The sequence below is a fragment of the Gopherus evgoodei genome, chromosome 2 (genome assembly GCF_007399415.2).
Source record: "Gopherus evgoodei ecotype Sinaloan lineage chromosome 2, rGopEvg1_v1.p, whole genome shotgun sequence".
Lineage (NCBI taxonomy): Eukaryota > Metazoa > Chordata > Testudines > Testudinidae > Gopherus > Gopherus evgoodei.
The window spans coordinates 96,479,273-96,492,169 of NC_044323.1; the positions used below are offsets into that span (position 1 = coordinate 96,479,273).

At 38.8% G+C, this 12,897-nt stretch overlaps 2 protein-coding genes across 2 annotated transcripts in view; one reads left to right on the plus strand and one right to left on the minus strand.

The window, feature by feature from the left end:
• STK17A (serine/threonine kinase 17a) overlaps positions 1 to 12,897 on the plus strand; it is a 49,170-nt gene that overhangs the window by 25,076 nt on the left and 11,197 nt on the right. The window contains exon 3 of the mRNA XM_030551410.1: positions 6,787 to 6,931. Coding sequence (XP_030407270.1) covers positions 6,787 to 6,931 — 145 coding nt within the window. The remainder of the gene's footprint in view (positions 1 to 6,786; positions 6,932 to 12,897) is intronic.
• LOC115646015 (cytochrome c oxidase assembly factor 1 homolog) overlaps positions 1 to 12,897 on the minus strand; it is a 70,000-nt gene that overhangs the window by 23,651 nt on the left and 33,452 nt on the right. The window lies entirely within an intron of this gene.

Here is a 12,897-nt window from a genome sequence, read left to right on the forward strand (position 1 = left end):
TTTTCTCCCCTGGAGAAAATAGTTGATTTTGCAGATTTTTTGCAAGAACAAGACTTAAGGGGGGCGCTCAGCTGGACAGGGATGATCTGATTCCAGTTGATTAGTGGGACTAGATCCAAAGTTGAAACAAGTATGTGAATCTCATTTATCTGTATTGTTGAATAGGAGGGTACAAAAATCATCTTTAGGAACAGAAACTCGCTAATCTTTCTATTTTGAGGGGGGAGGGAACTACTGAAACATTGTGGTGGGACCATTGTGGCAATACCTGGAGTCCTCAGACTTCCTTGCTCTCTTTCACTCTAGCTTTTAGGACTGGGTATTTATATGGAAACTTCTGGCCTCATTCAGGCAATAGATGAATGTTAGATCTAGCTTCCTTTTTATACTCTTGACCCCAGTGAGTGTTTGGATACTGGCAGAGATAGATGAAGTTGCACTGGAATGACACACTTTTTCTTCTCTGAGAGGTCACCTACATTGGGTAGTTATCTGCAAGGTTCTGATGGATAGGGTACAACAGATTTCTGTTGTCTTCCTTCTTGTTAATTGAGTGTATGAGCCCACTAACACAAAATGAGATGGTTCGCATTGTGATGCTGTCAATATGCTGATGAAATTGTTTTCCATCTCTTTCTTTGGACCTGGATACTGTGATCATTCAGATTTTTGCCCCTGCTGACATAGCTGGTTGAAGCTCTGACTGGATAAAATATGTGTTGGTGGGCTGTGGGAAGTAACGGAAGTGATGCATGACTTCTCTATTGGCAGAACAAGATCTAATGGATGGAAGACCATTTCAGATTGGAAATAAGATGCAACTTTTTGCAGGTCAACATACTTAAAGATGTAGTAGATTCTTGAAAGCTCTTAAATGAAGATTGGATATCTTTCTGGAAGATATCAGAGGGGTAGCCGTGTTAGTCTGGATCTGTAAAAGCGGCAAAGAGTTCTGTGGCACCTTATAGACTAACAAATGTATTGGAGCATGAGCATTCATGGGTGAATACCCACTTTGTCGGATGCATGTCACGAAATGCTCCAATACATTTGTTAGTCTATAAGGTGCCACAGAACTCTTTGCCGCTTTCTGGAAAATACTCACTCCAGTTTAACCATAGATTATTGAGACTGATCATGAATTACTGGGTGAAATTCTATTCCTTTGTTTTGTATGAAGTCGAGACTAGCAGATCACAGTGATAATTTCTGGCTCTTAAATTTGAGTCAATTGCATCGTGATTGTCTATTTCAGTGGTTCTCAAAGTTCTGTACTGGTGACGCCATTAACATAGCAAGCCTCTGAGTGTGGACTCCCCCCTTATAAATTAAAAACACTTTTTAATATATTTAACACCATTATAAATGCTGGAGGCAAAGTGGGGTTTCGGGTGGAGGCTGACAGCTTGCAACCCCCCCCCCCCATGCATTAACTTTGTGACTCCCTTAGGGGTCCCAACCCCCAGTTTGAGAACCTCATATCTATTTAAACTAAGTTTTTTTTGCAATCTTGAGGTCCTGTTGTATTCTTGGCTGATTCTGGATATCCTTGAATGCTTTCTTTCCTTATGCCATCTCATCAGATGCAGACTTCCCCCAATTATATACTTGGCTCCGTAATCTCCAGACTACTGCAGTGTGCTGTATGAGGTTACACCTGAGGAACACTTAGTAAATTTAGCTAGTATAGAATGCAGTTGCCTGCTTACTTCTAAGGGTCTGTCTCAAGCACTTATTGCTCAGCAAGTCTACAGCATTCCACCATGCTGTGCACTGTCAATGTGGACTCTGCTGCTCTGTACCAAAAATTCCAAAGTGCTCTATGGCTGTTTCAGACTTTTAGTGAGCAGCAGCAGGGTCCACATGGACATTTAGTGGATGGCATGCTGGAACACTATAGATTTACACCCAAGCTTGTTGCACTGTGAGTGTTCTTATAGAGACATATGCTAAGTGATTTGAGGATCATGGAGCACAGACTTGTGCGTTCTAGAAACTACATGGGTTTCCAGATACCTTCCAAGTTAAATTAAAGGTGGCTTTTGGTCTATTAAAGTTTCTTCTGGATCCTTTGCATCTTGCACACTATCTCCTCCTTTGCAACCTCACCCAGGGTGGGATACTTGCATTGATGTTCCCTAGATTTGTAGACTTGAGGCCAAGCATTTCTTAGTGGATTGCCCTGTAATCTTGCATTGCCTTTACTCTCTTGTGCAAAAAAACAGAGTTGTTTAACTTTCTAAGTACACTGAGGCATATTTTATTAATTCAGTCGTTTTCTGATGGGATGGATTAAACAAAGGATCTCAGTATAATGTGAGTTAGGTAATGAGTTTAGTCCCTTTTTTACATTATTGTAAATTTTATTAAATTCTGATATAGTGCACTGTTAAAATGTGGTGGGCGGAAAAGTAAGCACAATCCTTGGTTGAGTTTAAAGGCAAAAATGTTTTTGCTTTATAGCCACAGTCAGTGATACCTTTAAATGTTTTAAGTTCTTCATTTCTCACTGTTAAACTGACTACATATTTACATTTTAGTAATGATTAGCAATAAGATTTCATTTGAAATTTCAGAAAAAGTACTGCTTGGTCCTTGCTTTCATAAACAAGGCAGCATAGTAGAGGCAAGTGACTCCAACTGCTATAGCATTAATGTTTTGAAAGACTCGCCTCTTGAGTTCTTCTACTTTCTCTGAGCCTGTTAGATTACAGGTGTAGTGTTGAAGACATAACATCCAAAACTTGTGCTCGTTACTCTTTTTTTTTTTTTACTCTATCTAAATTGTATGTATAACACCAGTAGATTCTGCTATACTGCAGTCTATGCTTTGTTTTCCCATGAGCATTTCTTGTGGAGGTAGATGAAGGGGTTGGGAGAAGCTCCCAAAACTGTAATTCCATAATGATTCTTCATTCAACAAACTGCAATTTAAAAGGCATTTAGGTTCTTGAACAATAGATGTTGTTGTGATAAACATTTCTGTATGTTAATTGGGTATATGGTACTGTTCTTAATTATTTTTACCAACACTGAGTGGACTTAATATTGCAAAATAAGGTGTAAATCCATCAGTGCTTTTTTAAGTAATGATATTGTGATCTCGTTAATTCTACTTCACTTTACTGCTTTGAAACAATAACTTACACCATTTTGTACCAATAGAGCCTTTTTACATAGGAGAATAACTACCTGTCTAAATAAACCAACTTATGGGGTTACACCAGTGTAGACCAGGGGTAGGCAACCTATGGCACGGGTGCTGAAGGCGGCATGTGAGCTGATTTTCAGTGGCATTCACACTGCCCAGGCCCTGGTCACCGGTCCGGGGGACTCTGCATTTTAATTTAATTTTAATTGCAGCTTTTTAAACATTTAAAAACCCTTATTTACTTTACATACAACAATTGTTTAGTTCTATATCATAGACTTATAGAAAGAGACCTTCTGAAAACGTTAAAATGTATTACTGGCACACGAAACCTTAAATTAGAGTGAATAAATGAAGACTCGGCACACCACTTCTGAAAGGTTGCCGACCCCTGGTGTAGACCTTTTATAGTTAGGAACTGAGTACACTTTATCCTTGGGGGGGGGGGTCTTGCTTAAATAGTGCTTTAAAGTCTGAGTGTAAAAATTTTTTACCTAGTGAAACCAACCCCCCCCCCCCAATATATATCCTGGAATACTTCTTTGTTAAAGGCAGTGAAAAGGTTATACTGTCAATCTGAAACAAAGCAAAAAGACTTATCTCCCCCCCCACCACCAAAAATAGTATATACAAAATGTCTCCATTTGCTTCCATATCTCAGCAGTGTCTATATAAGTCGTCCTGTGTGTTTAGAGCATTTGACTTTTGAAGTATACGCACATATACTTATTGAGAACCATGCATGGATTTCTCAGCTTTGTGTGGCCTACTTAAATTGTAGGAAAAGAAAAGGAAAATCTCTTGCTGGAAGTAAGAATGATAAATGTTAATAATGGATTCAAGCAACTTTATTTTTATTTAGGAGATGTATAATGAATTCATTATAGATATATGTGCAAATAGTGTGTTATAAGTTAGCTATGATAATAATCTGACATTGCTGTAAATTTATTGTAAGCATACTATTGTTTTTGCTTCCAAAAAACTGAACTGCAGTATAGCTAGGAAATGCTTAAAACAATGTACTGTAGTGCAGTTGGCACAACTTGGCATGAATAGTCAGTAGACTTTTGTTGGAGTTCATTATGACATTGTACTTCTAATGACTTGTGACTGAGTTGGCTCATGGCTAGCAGACTGTTTTTGCTTAAGGGCATTGTTATGCTCACTGTGCCATAATGAAACGCAAAACAGTCTTGCAAAAATTTCCCCTCTTGTATTTCTGTAAAGGGTCACCAGTTATTTTATTCAACAACAAATCACAGTGTGTTTAAATTCTATCCAAATATGTCACCACTATGTTCAGAGAGTGAATTGCCTGGAAGAAGTTGTCTTCTTTCTGTCCTCTAAAGAGCAAAAATTAGTATTCAAGAAAAGCTTTGTGTGAATTTTGAAAACATTTCTGCTTCATATTTGCAACTGCTCTTTTCTAAGTCTTCTGAAATTATATAGCATGTCCAAAATATAAGAGAAAATCCCAGCACATTAGGTTTTCGTCAGATACTAAAGGCCAGCTTTGAAGAAGTATTTAGGGACCTAAAGATGCAAATAGGTAGCTAGTGTGATTTTTTCAAAAGCACGTAGGTGCCTAACTTCCATTGTGTTCAACTTTTTAAAAGTATTAGGAAGCACGATGGCTCAGTGTTCAAAAATGTATCTGAAGCACAAATTTTTGCTGGAGTCTTGAACTGAATCTTTACATGAAAATAGTGATAATTTAAAATAACTGTTTTAAAATAAATTTGCAATCTCACTTACATGCCTCGCTGAACCTCTGAGGTACTGATCTGCACAAGCAAAATCAGATTTGAAATGTTTTTGTCCATATGGCTGCACTCATATAACATTTTTTTGTTAACGTAGTTTGCTTGTTTGTACCTTTTTTCTACCAATTCCTAAAAAAAAAAAAAAAAGGGGTGGGAGGGGGAAGCAGCGCTGTAACCAAAGAAAATTTGTAGCAATAGTAACTTACTCCCCTTAAAGTTGGCATGCCCCTCAGTGACTATTCCAGGGTCAAGTCCATCAGAGATCTTCCCCAAACATCACAGCAGATGGAGCTGACTTTTCTACTGCGGTGTGCTTACTCTGCTGCAAGACAGCCAAGTAACCTGACCTTTCTTGCTTTATTCCCCAATACATTTTTCTGTCTTTTGATTTGTTTCAATAATACATGAGTTTCTGGGTTTTGTAACTTTTGTCAACCTTTGAATATTTTTAACCTATAATCCCACTAAAATTCAGCCATAGCATAGTTTATTCCATCAGATCCTTCTAGTGTTGGCAAAATACGCTGGAAGTCCAGATATTATGAAAAATATGTAGTAGTTCTGCAACTTTGACTCAGGATGTTTGTAGTTTGGTATATAAGGTCCTCAGAACTTAAGGAAAGCCTAGACTCCAAAGGCAGTTCTCAGAAAGTGGTATAATTCTCTTCATTCCCCTCAAACCTCCTCTTCTGCAAATAACAAAACATTGGGAAAGTGCAAGAGTGTAGATTACCAATCATGCCATTTGTATTCCCACTGATGCTGCTATTCGTTGAGTCCTCTGGTGCCTTTGATTCAATCAATCTTCATCTCAGAAGTCTGAGGTATAAGGCATTTTTGATGTTTGTTAGTCTTAACATGTAAGTACTCAACAGTTGAGAAACTGGTGGACATAGTGTATTTGAGTCCATCGCTAGAGGTGATCCATCAAAACTTTCCAGGGAAGGCATTAGGACTGATCAGTTCCTTATGTGTAAAGGCCCAATCCATCTCCCACTGAAGTAACAGAAGCCTCTGTATTGACTTCAAAAGGAAGTTGGCCTAGATCTTTAATCTTCTGCAAAGCAAAGAAGTAATTTTTCTAAAGAATGGTCTTATGGATGGTGCTGATGAAAGGAAAGGAAATGGTGCGCTTCAAAGGGTATGTCTACACTTCAGGCTTGGGGGTTATGAGATTCCTAGTTTGAGAAGACATATTCAAGAGTTAGCTCGCTAAAAATAGAATGTAGCTGTGGGAGCACAAGCAGCCAGAAGGGCTTGCTGCCCTGTGTATGTATCCAGCATCTCTGATAGACACTCATTGCTATTTGCACTGCTGCAGCAGTATTCTATTTTTAGCATGCTAGTTTGACAAGAGCTAGCTCTTGAGTATATCTTGAGCCTGGTGCATCACTGGCATTCCAGATTGCTCAGTCCAGTTGTGCATAAAGATTTTTTTACAGAAAAAAACATAGTAAATGTCAATGGAGTAGAAGAACAGTATTGTAGAACAGTAATTCCTTCTTCTTGAGTTCCATTGCTATTACATTGAGAAGACTAGAATTATATGGTATTAGGGATTTGTAAACACTTGACATTTTTACTGATGTAGCAATATGTAATTATCAGGGAAAATTTGAGCCTATGTACAAAGTTCATTCACTCACTCTTGCCATCTTTAAATGCTCACATTATAGTGAGCATGCTGTTGATATTGAGAGAATTTGCTTGCCAAAATTGCTTGCTTTAGGTAAGCCGAACTTTGTAAGGCTTATGTGTAAAAGTCATTCATTCTAAAGAACGGTAACTAGTGCCATAACCAGAATAGAATGAAGATTTCGACAGTGTCATTTCTTTTGAAATTAAAATAGATTTTTTTTTCTTCCATAGTGCTGCTGGAGGTGAAATCTTTGACCAGTGTGTGGCTGAAAGGGAAGAAGCCTTCAAAGAAAAAGATGTTAAGCGGCTTATGAGGCAAATTTTAGAAGGAGTTTCATTTTTACACAGAAATAATGTGGTACATCTTGACTTGAAGGTAAGCGTGTTTACTTGTCTCATTGAGTATGTCTACACTGCAATAAAACATCTATGGCTGGCCCAGGTCAGCTGACTTGGGCTTGCATGAGGGTCCCAGAGCCCAAGGTCCAGCCTGAGCCCAAATTTCTGCACTGCAGTTTTATAGCCATGCAGTCTGAACACTTTGAGTGCAAGTCAGGTGACACAGGCCTTTTATTGCTATGTAGACATATCCATAGTTACTTGTTAATACATGCTGACTCAGTGCTATAATGCCTTACTAATGCTAATTTATAAATAAAAACAAAGTGTATATATGTCTATGTACTTCCCAAAGCACAAAATTCACCTTTTGCCTTACATGATAACTTTCTGAAAGTTACAAGTGTCTATGAAATATGGACCTAAAATTGCTAATATGTTACGCAGCCAAACGGATGAAGTTTGTCTTATTGTTGTTCAAAACAAAACTAAGCTTCATGCAGTGTTCCCTCATTAAAGTGGAATTTAAGTATCTTTTTGTGCTCTAGTAACATTTTTAAAAAGTAAATTAGCATTTTTATAGACCTGGGTGACAGTTTGTGCTTTGTGAAATTTGGAAAAAATTGGTTAAGAAATAGTTAAAAATTAGTTGAACACAGCATGCTGTAACCTCACTGAAAATAAATTTACCATTCTACTATTAAGTGCTCACAAAAGGCTGCTAAGCAGCTGTACTTGGATGCATATGGACTGATGCATTGCATTACGATACTGCATTTGACAAGTTAGTATTTTAAAAAACTTCAGAAGCCAGTTAAGTCAACATTTGCCAGCTGTTGCCATTCATTAAGCAGAGATTGAAGTACACCTCTACCCTGATAATTATGCAGTCTTCGGGAGCCAAAAAATCTTACAGCGTTATAGGTGAAACTGTGTTATATCAAACTTGCTTTGATCTGCCGGAGTATGCTGTCCTGCTCCCCCACGGAGTGCAACTTTACCGCTTTATATCCAAATTCGTGTTATATCGGGTCATGTTATATCAGGGTAGAGGTGTGTAAACTGCTGGCTAAGGCTGACTTCAGGTTAAATAGTTCAACCATGTGATAAAACCTTGACTGAGATTAGGTTTCTTTGGTCAGGAAACTCATTTATGGTTCCCATGGCAATTATAAGCTGGTACTTTTTCTGCATAGGGAGTATCGTTTTGCATTACTATATACAGTCTGGTGCTACCTATTTATAAGAAGACATTTTGTGGGAGTCTTAACTTAGAATTTTCTGGATTTTTGCACAATTTTTATTGATGGAATTTGTTTTTCAATGGTGGAAAGTTTTTTTTTTGTTTTTGTTGTTTTTCAAAATAAATACCATAGTTACTTGTCTGGTTTTATCGAGATTATTGTGGGTTGTTGAGCAATGTAATCTTTAAGTACAGAATGATAAAATGAAGGCTGTAAATGCAACACTTGGCAAATTCGAATGTAGAACTACTATAAAACTACTTCCAGCCTACCCAGAAGTAGCCTAGTTACCTGCATTTATATATTATGCATTCTGATAGGCTTAACTTGTCTACTGTACAGCAAAATCTGATATAATTTGCTCTGGGGATAGCAGCCAAAAATGACAGGGGAGCATGAGAACTCAGGAAGGTTAACCAAGGATATTATTGGGTCCAAGAGATCTTGCCATGTCAGACAAAGAATCTGTCCTGGCATACACCTTGAATGAGTACCATGCTCTTTTAAATTCCTAACAGAAAATAACAACAAGGAGTCTGGTGGCACCTTAAAGGCTAACAGATTTATTTGGGCATAAGCTTTTTCAGATGCAGAATTTTTAGCCACAAAAGCTTATGCCCAAATAAATCTGTTACCCTTTAAAGTGCCACCAGACTCCTTGTTGTTGTTCTGGATACAGACTAACATGGCTACCCCCTGATATTTTGATTTTGTTAACACCTGGCTGATGTGTTGCCTAACCTTTTGTCTCTGGGGAACTGGTTTGAGACTCTCTTCCCCAGACTCAGAACATGTCTTTAGTAATATCCTACAGTAGAATAACTTTAACTTTGCAAACAACGTTGCCACACATTTTACCAGAACAATAATGATCGGTAAATTATGAATTTTCTGATTATTCCTAACAAGGCATACTTTGTATGAAATTTATCATAATCTTGTAAAAGGATTGAACATAGGGCTGTACAGGCAGTCATACATACTAAGTTTTGAAATCTTTTAAGGCAAAGGAAATTGGATGACCTGATCTCAGTGACGTGGATGCAGAAACAGTGAGGCCCCGTAATGTGGTTAAATGTGGAGGCTGCATCTTATTTACCAGTTATTACCTAACTGGCATAACCACCTCAAACTGGCTGGTACATTTGTTCCAGTGTGGGTCTCAACTGGAACCAGTGCCCTCTAAATCCTCAGCCCAGGCAAGGGACCCTGCTGGATGCCTGAGCCTGACCCACTTCCTCTCTTCCATGCCAGGAGTGGTTGAGATGAAGAGTCACAAGCTGTGCACGAGAGAGGCATACAAAATTATCATGCAATGTGACTGCCCAGCCCCAAATCCCAAGCAGCTACTGGGTTACTTTAGGCTTTCTCACGACCAGCTGCACTGGAACCTGCCATAGTTACAGCAGTTGTAATTTAAATCCCAAATCAGATGCTAGATGGAAGGTGCCAAATGACTTTTTTCAATCTGCCATTTTTGCCATATGGGAAAATATGCTTTCAGACTGCAAAACTGGTGAACAGCCTAGTCCCCAGCATCATAGGAAATCCAGCAGACCAGTTTAAGTGTGGAAAAGGGTGGAGCTGAATAGGGAGTGGACAATGGCTACCCTACCCAAGCAGCAAACTGTATCATCCACCAGATGGGAGCCAATCACCTGATCCTGCTCCATCCCCCTCCCCTCCCATGAAAGTGGGAAGGATGCTTCCTAGAATCTGGCCCAGGTGACCTCCCCATACCCTGTGGCACAAGGAAGTGTGGAAGGGGAGGTGGAGAAGACCAGCCTTCAAACAGTGAGGGTGAAGGAATGGCGAGGAACAAAGGGGAGAGGTCATGTGGAGCACTTCTTTAGCTGCTCCCTTTGGAAATCATTCTCTTTCCCCTGCCACAGTCTCCACTGCTCCTGGCCCTACAAAAGCCCCACCCTCAAATGGGGGTGAGCACCATGTAAATCGAACCCAAGTGAACTGGAACTTTTGAGACTTGTCTAATTGTTTATATCTAAGTGAAGCAGCAGCATAAGAATACTTTCAAAATCTCTAGTGTAAATATCTGCTGATGGTTTGTGAATGCTGAATATTAATTTTTCTGCTATATTCTGTTGCTGCTGATCTTGTTTATCTATACCTTACTGCATTTTGTAAGTAACGCTACCAGCAGATTTAAGTCTTAAACTGAACAACATTGAACGCACAACACCATCCAGAAAACTAGTTTATCAATTTAAGTAGATGTCTCACAATATTTACTATCAGAGATGCGGCCATAGGGCTGTTTTGATCCTGGCCAATCTGATTTTCTTTATAAATCTTTATTCAGTTTATCTTTGGGTTCGTGTTTTTCGTCTACAGTCCATTAACTCAAAACTCTAATCTCAAATATAAAATAAGTTGTCTGTCCCAACAATCATTCACTGGATACTTCTAGTAATCAGCAACAACCTAAAGAAACAGTTTCCTTTCTGATCTGTCTTGTTTTTAGAGTTTATAAGACTCATAAGGACTGATCATGTGAGTATATTTACACAAGATATACAGTCTCTCTGTTATTTTTGCATGTGTAAGCATGATGATTGGCTATACACAATACAATTTGTCATAATGTGACAAATTATGTAACACCACGATGGGGGGTTGTGCGTCTGAACCCATAATGTGGCCCAGTGGCGAGAGTCTGTGGGGCCAGCAATAGGGAAACGTGGGCTCTCCCTGCTCCATTGGGTTCCAACCCAGGACCCTGTGAATGGCAGCTCAAATGTGTGGCCTAGGGCCAGAGGCAGATTAGTGAGTAGATAAACAGAAAGCAAGAATGCATCACAAAATTAACTTGTAAGTGTATTTGAATTTTAATCTTCTAGTACACTTCCAGTAAACTCCTCTTTAGCATATTTTGTGAAAGTAATGAAGTCTTACTAACATGGATCCTTTTTACAGTCTACTAAGCCTTTGAAGGAAAAGACCGATTTATGACTCCTTTTTTGGAAAGCCCAATAATGTCTCATTTCATAATATTGGCCAATGAGCTCTAGGTTAGCTTTTAACCTAGCAAGGCAGTGTGTGTGACGATCCATTGACACCTTTTCCTTTGGATGGCAGTGGTTTCCTAAGGGCATGCAGGATAGTCCATTTTACAAGGTACAGATCTGAAAATCAAACTTGAGTTCTGTTCACTGCTCTGCTCTTGATTACCACGTGACTTTGAACTCTCTCTTCCTTCATCTCGAAAGTGGGAACGATAAGTTTATCCAGTAATTTAAAACACTCTGAGATTTATTAAGTATTACTAATTTATGCTGGCATTTGGGAGACTCACTTGCACAGAACATATTTGGCAAGCAATGTGTCTAACTCCGATAGCCAAAGGGTTAATGAATCTGGCCTAAAATGTTTTCCTTATTCTAACACTAGTTTCATTTCTTTTGTGTGGACCAAACAAAGAGCTTTAGAAAGATCTATCCAGCTTTTTGTGGTGGTTGACACCTCTACACTAGGTCAAACTACATCCAAAAGAAATAAATCAAAACAGTTGTCTATATGTGACTGTTATTGTTACAGTGTAGAAGAATTGTCTTCTAAGACTCAAGTTAAACTCTGTTCAGACAAGTCTATGGCACTGACAGCCTCCTTCAGACCATGTCTGTCCCATGATATTTGCAAGACTTTCACTGTGAGAATAAATGCTGTTGCATTTTACACTGTAGAAAAGTCTAACTTTGAGTTGGCTTACCATGGGTTCAGAGTTGCCACATTTCCCTCTTTTCCCCTGCAGGATTTGGCTCTTGTCCCACTGAGTAGTTGTCATATCCTGACTTCAGTAGAGGTTTTCAGCCTCTTTTTAAAAAGCAAAATGCAATAATGCAGTATGATTTTCTTGACTTGAAATGAGAGTAAGTAAGTTGGATCACAAACATAGAATCAAACATCACAGCATTGCTGTACTGCTTTTATTTTAATCTGGAGTTGATGCATAGGTTTAGGCTGAAATTCTTTCACTCCCTCTCCCCTGCACCCCAGTCCGTTTATGTTGGATAAAAGAGCCAGAGTAGTTTATTATATATCCGTGTTTGGCTGATAAACTTAATCTCTGGGTGTGGGGATATTTTGGGGAGGGAGAAGCACATGGAAAAAGGAGAAAATGTAGGGAAGGAGGAAGAGAACCCAGTCTGTGGAGGCAGGGGGAGAAGGGAGTAAGAAATGAAAACCATAGGAAAAGATGCACCATTTATCTTGTAAGAAAGAAATGAAAAAGCGGAGTGAAGTCAGGAAGGAGAAAGGTCAAGAAATGCTCGACATGCAGCACCCTCCTTCATCCCGTTTATCTGCTTTTCCTGTAAGTGCTTTGGCACCTTCTCTGCATGAAATGCCCTCCCCCAAAACCACTAGCAAAACTACTGCAGTCTTCACATCAGTGCTGCAACTCCATTCCTGCTATGCCTACCATAAAGTGTCTAATGCAGTGGCTAAGCAAGTGGCCTGGTATAAATGAAAATGAATCTGTCTCTTAGAATGATCAGATAACTACATGAAACTCAAGTTCTTAAGGCTGAATGCATCTCTCAGATAAAGGTAAAGCATTATACACACGTTGTAATTATCTCAAAAAACAAGCACTAGAAACTCAAGTTCACAGTTAAGGTTAAACTTAAAAAAAATTCAAAAATGTTAAGTTTGAGGCTATGAAGAAGAAATAAATTTAATCTGGGACTATATGACTATTTGTGTATAATAGTATTTAATTATTTAGTAATAGCATGGCATC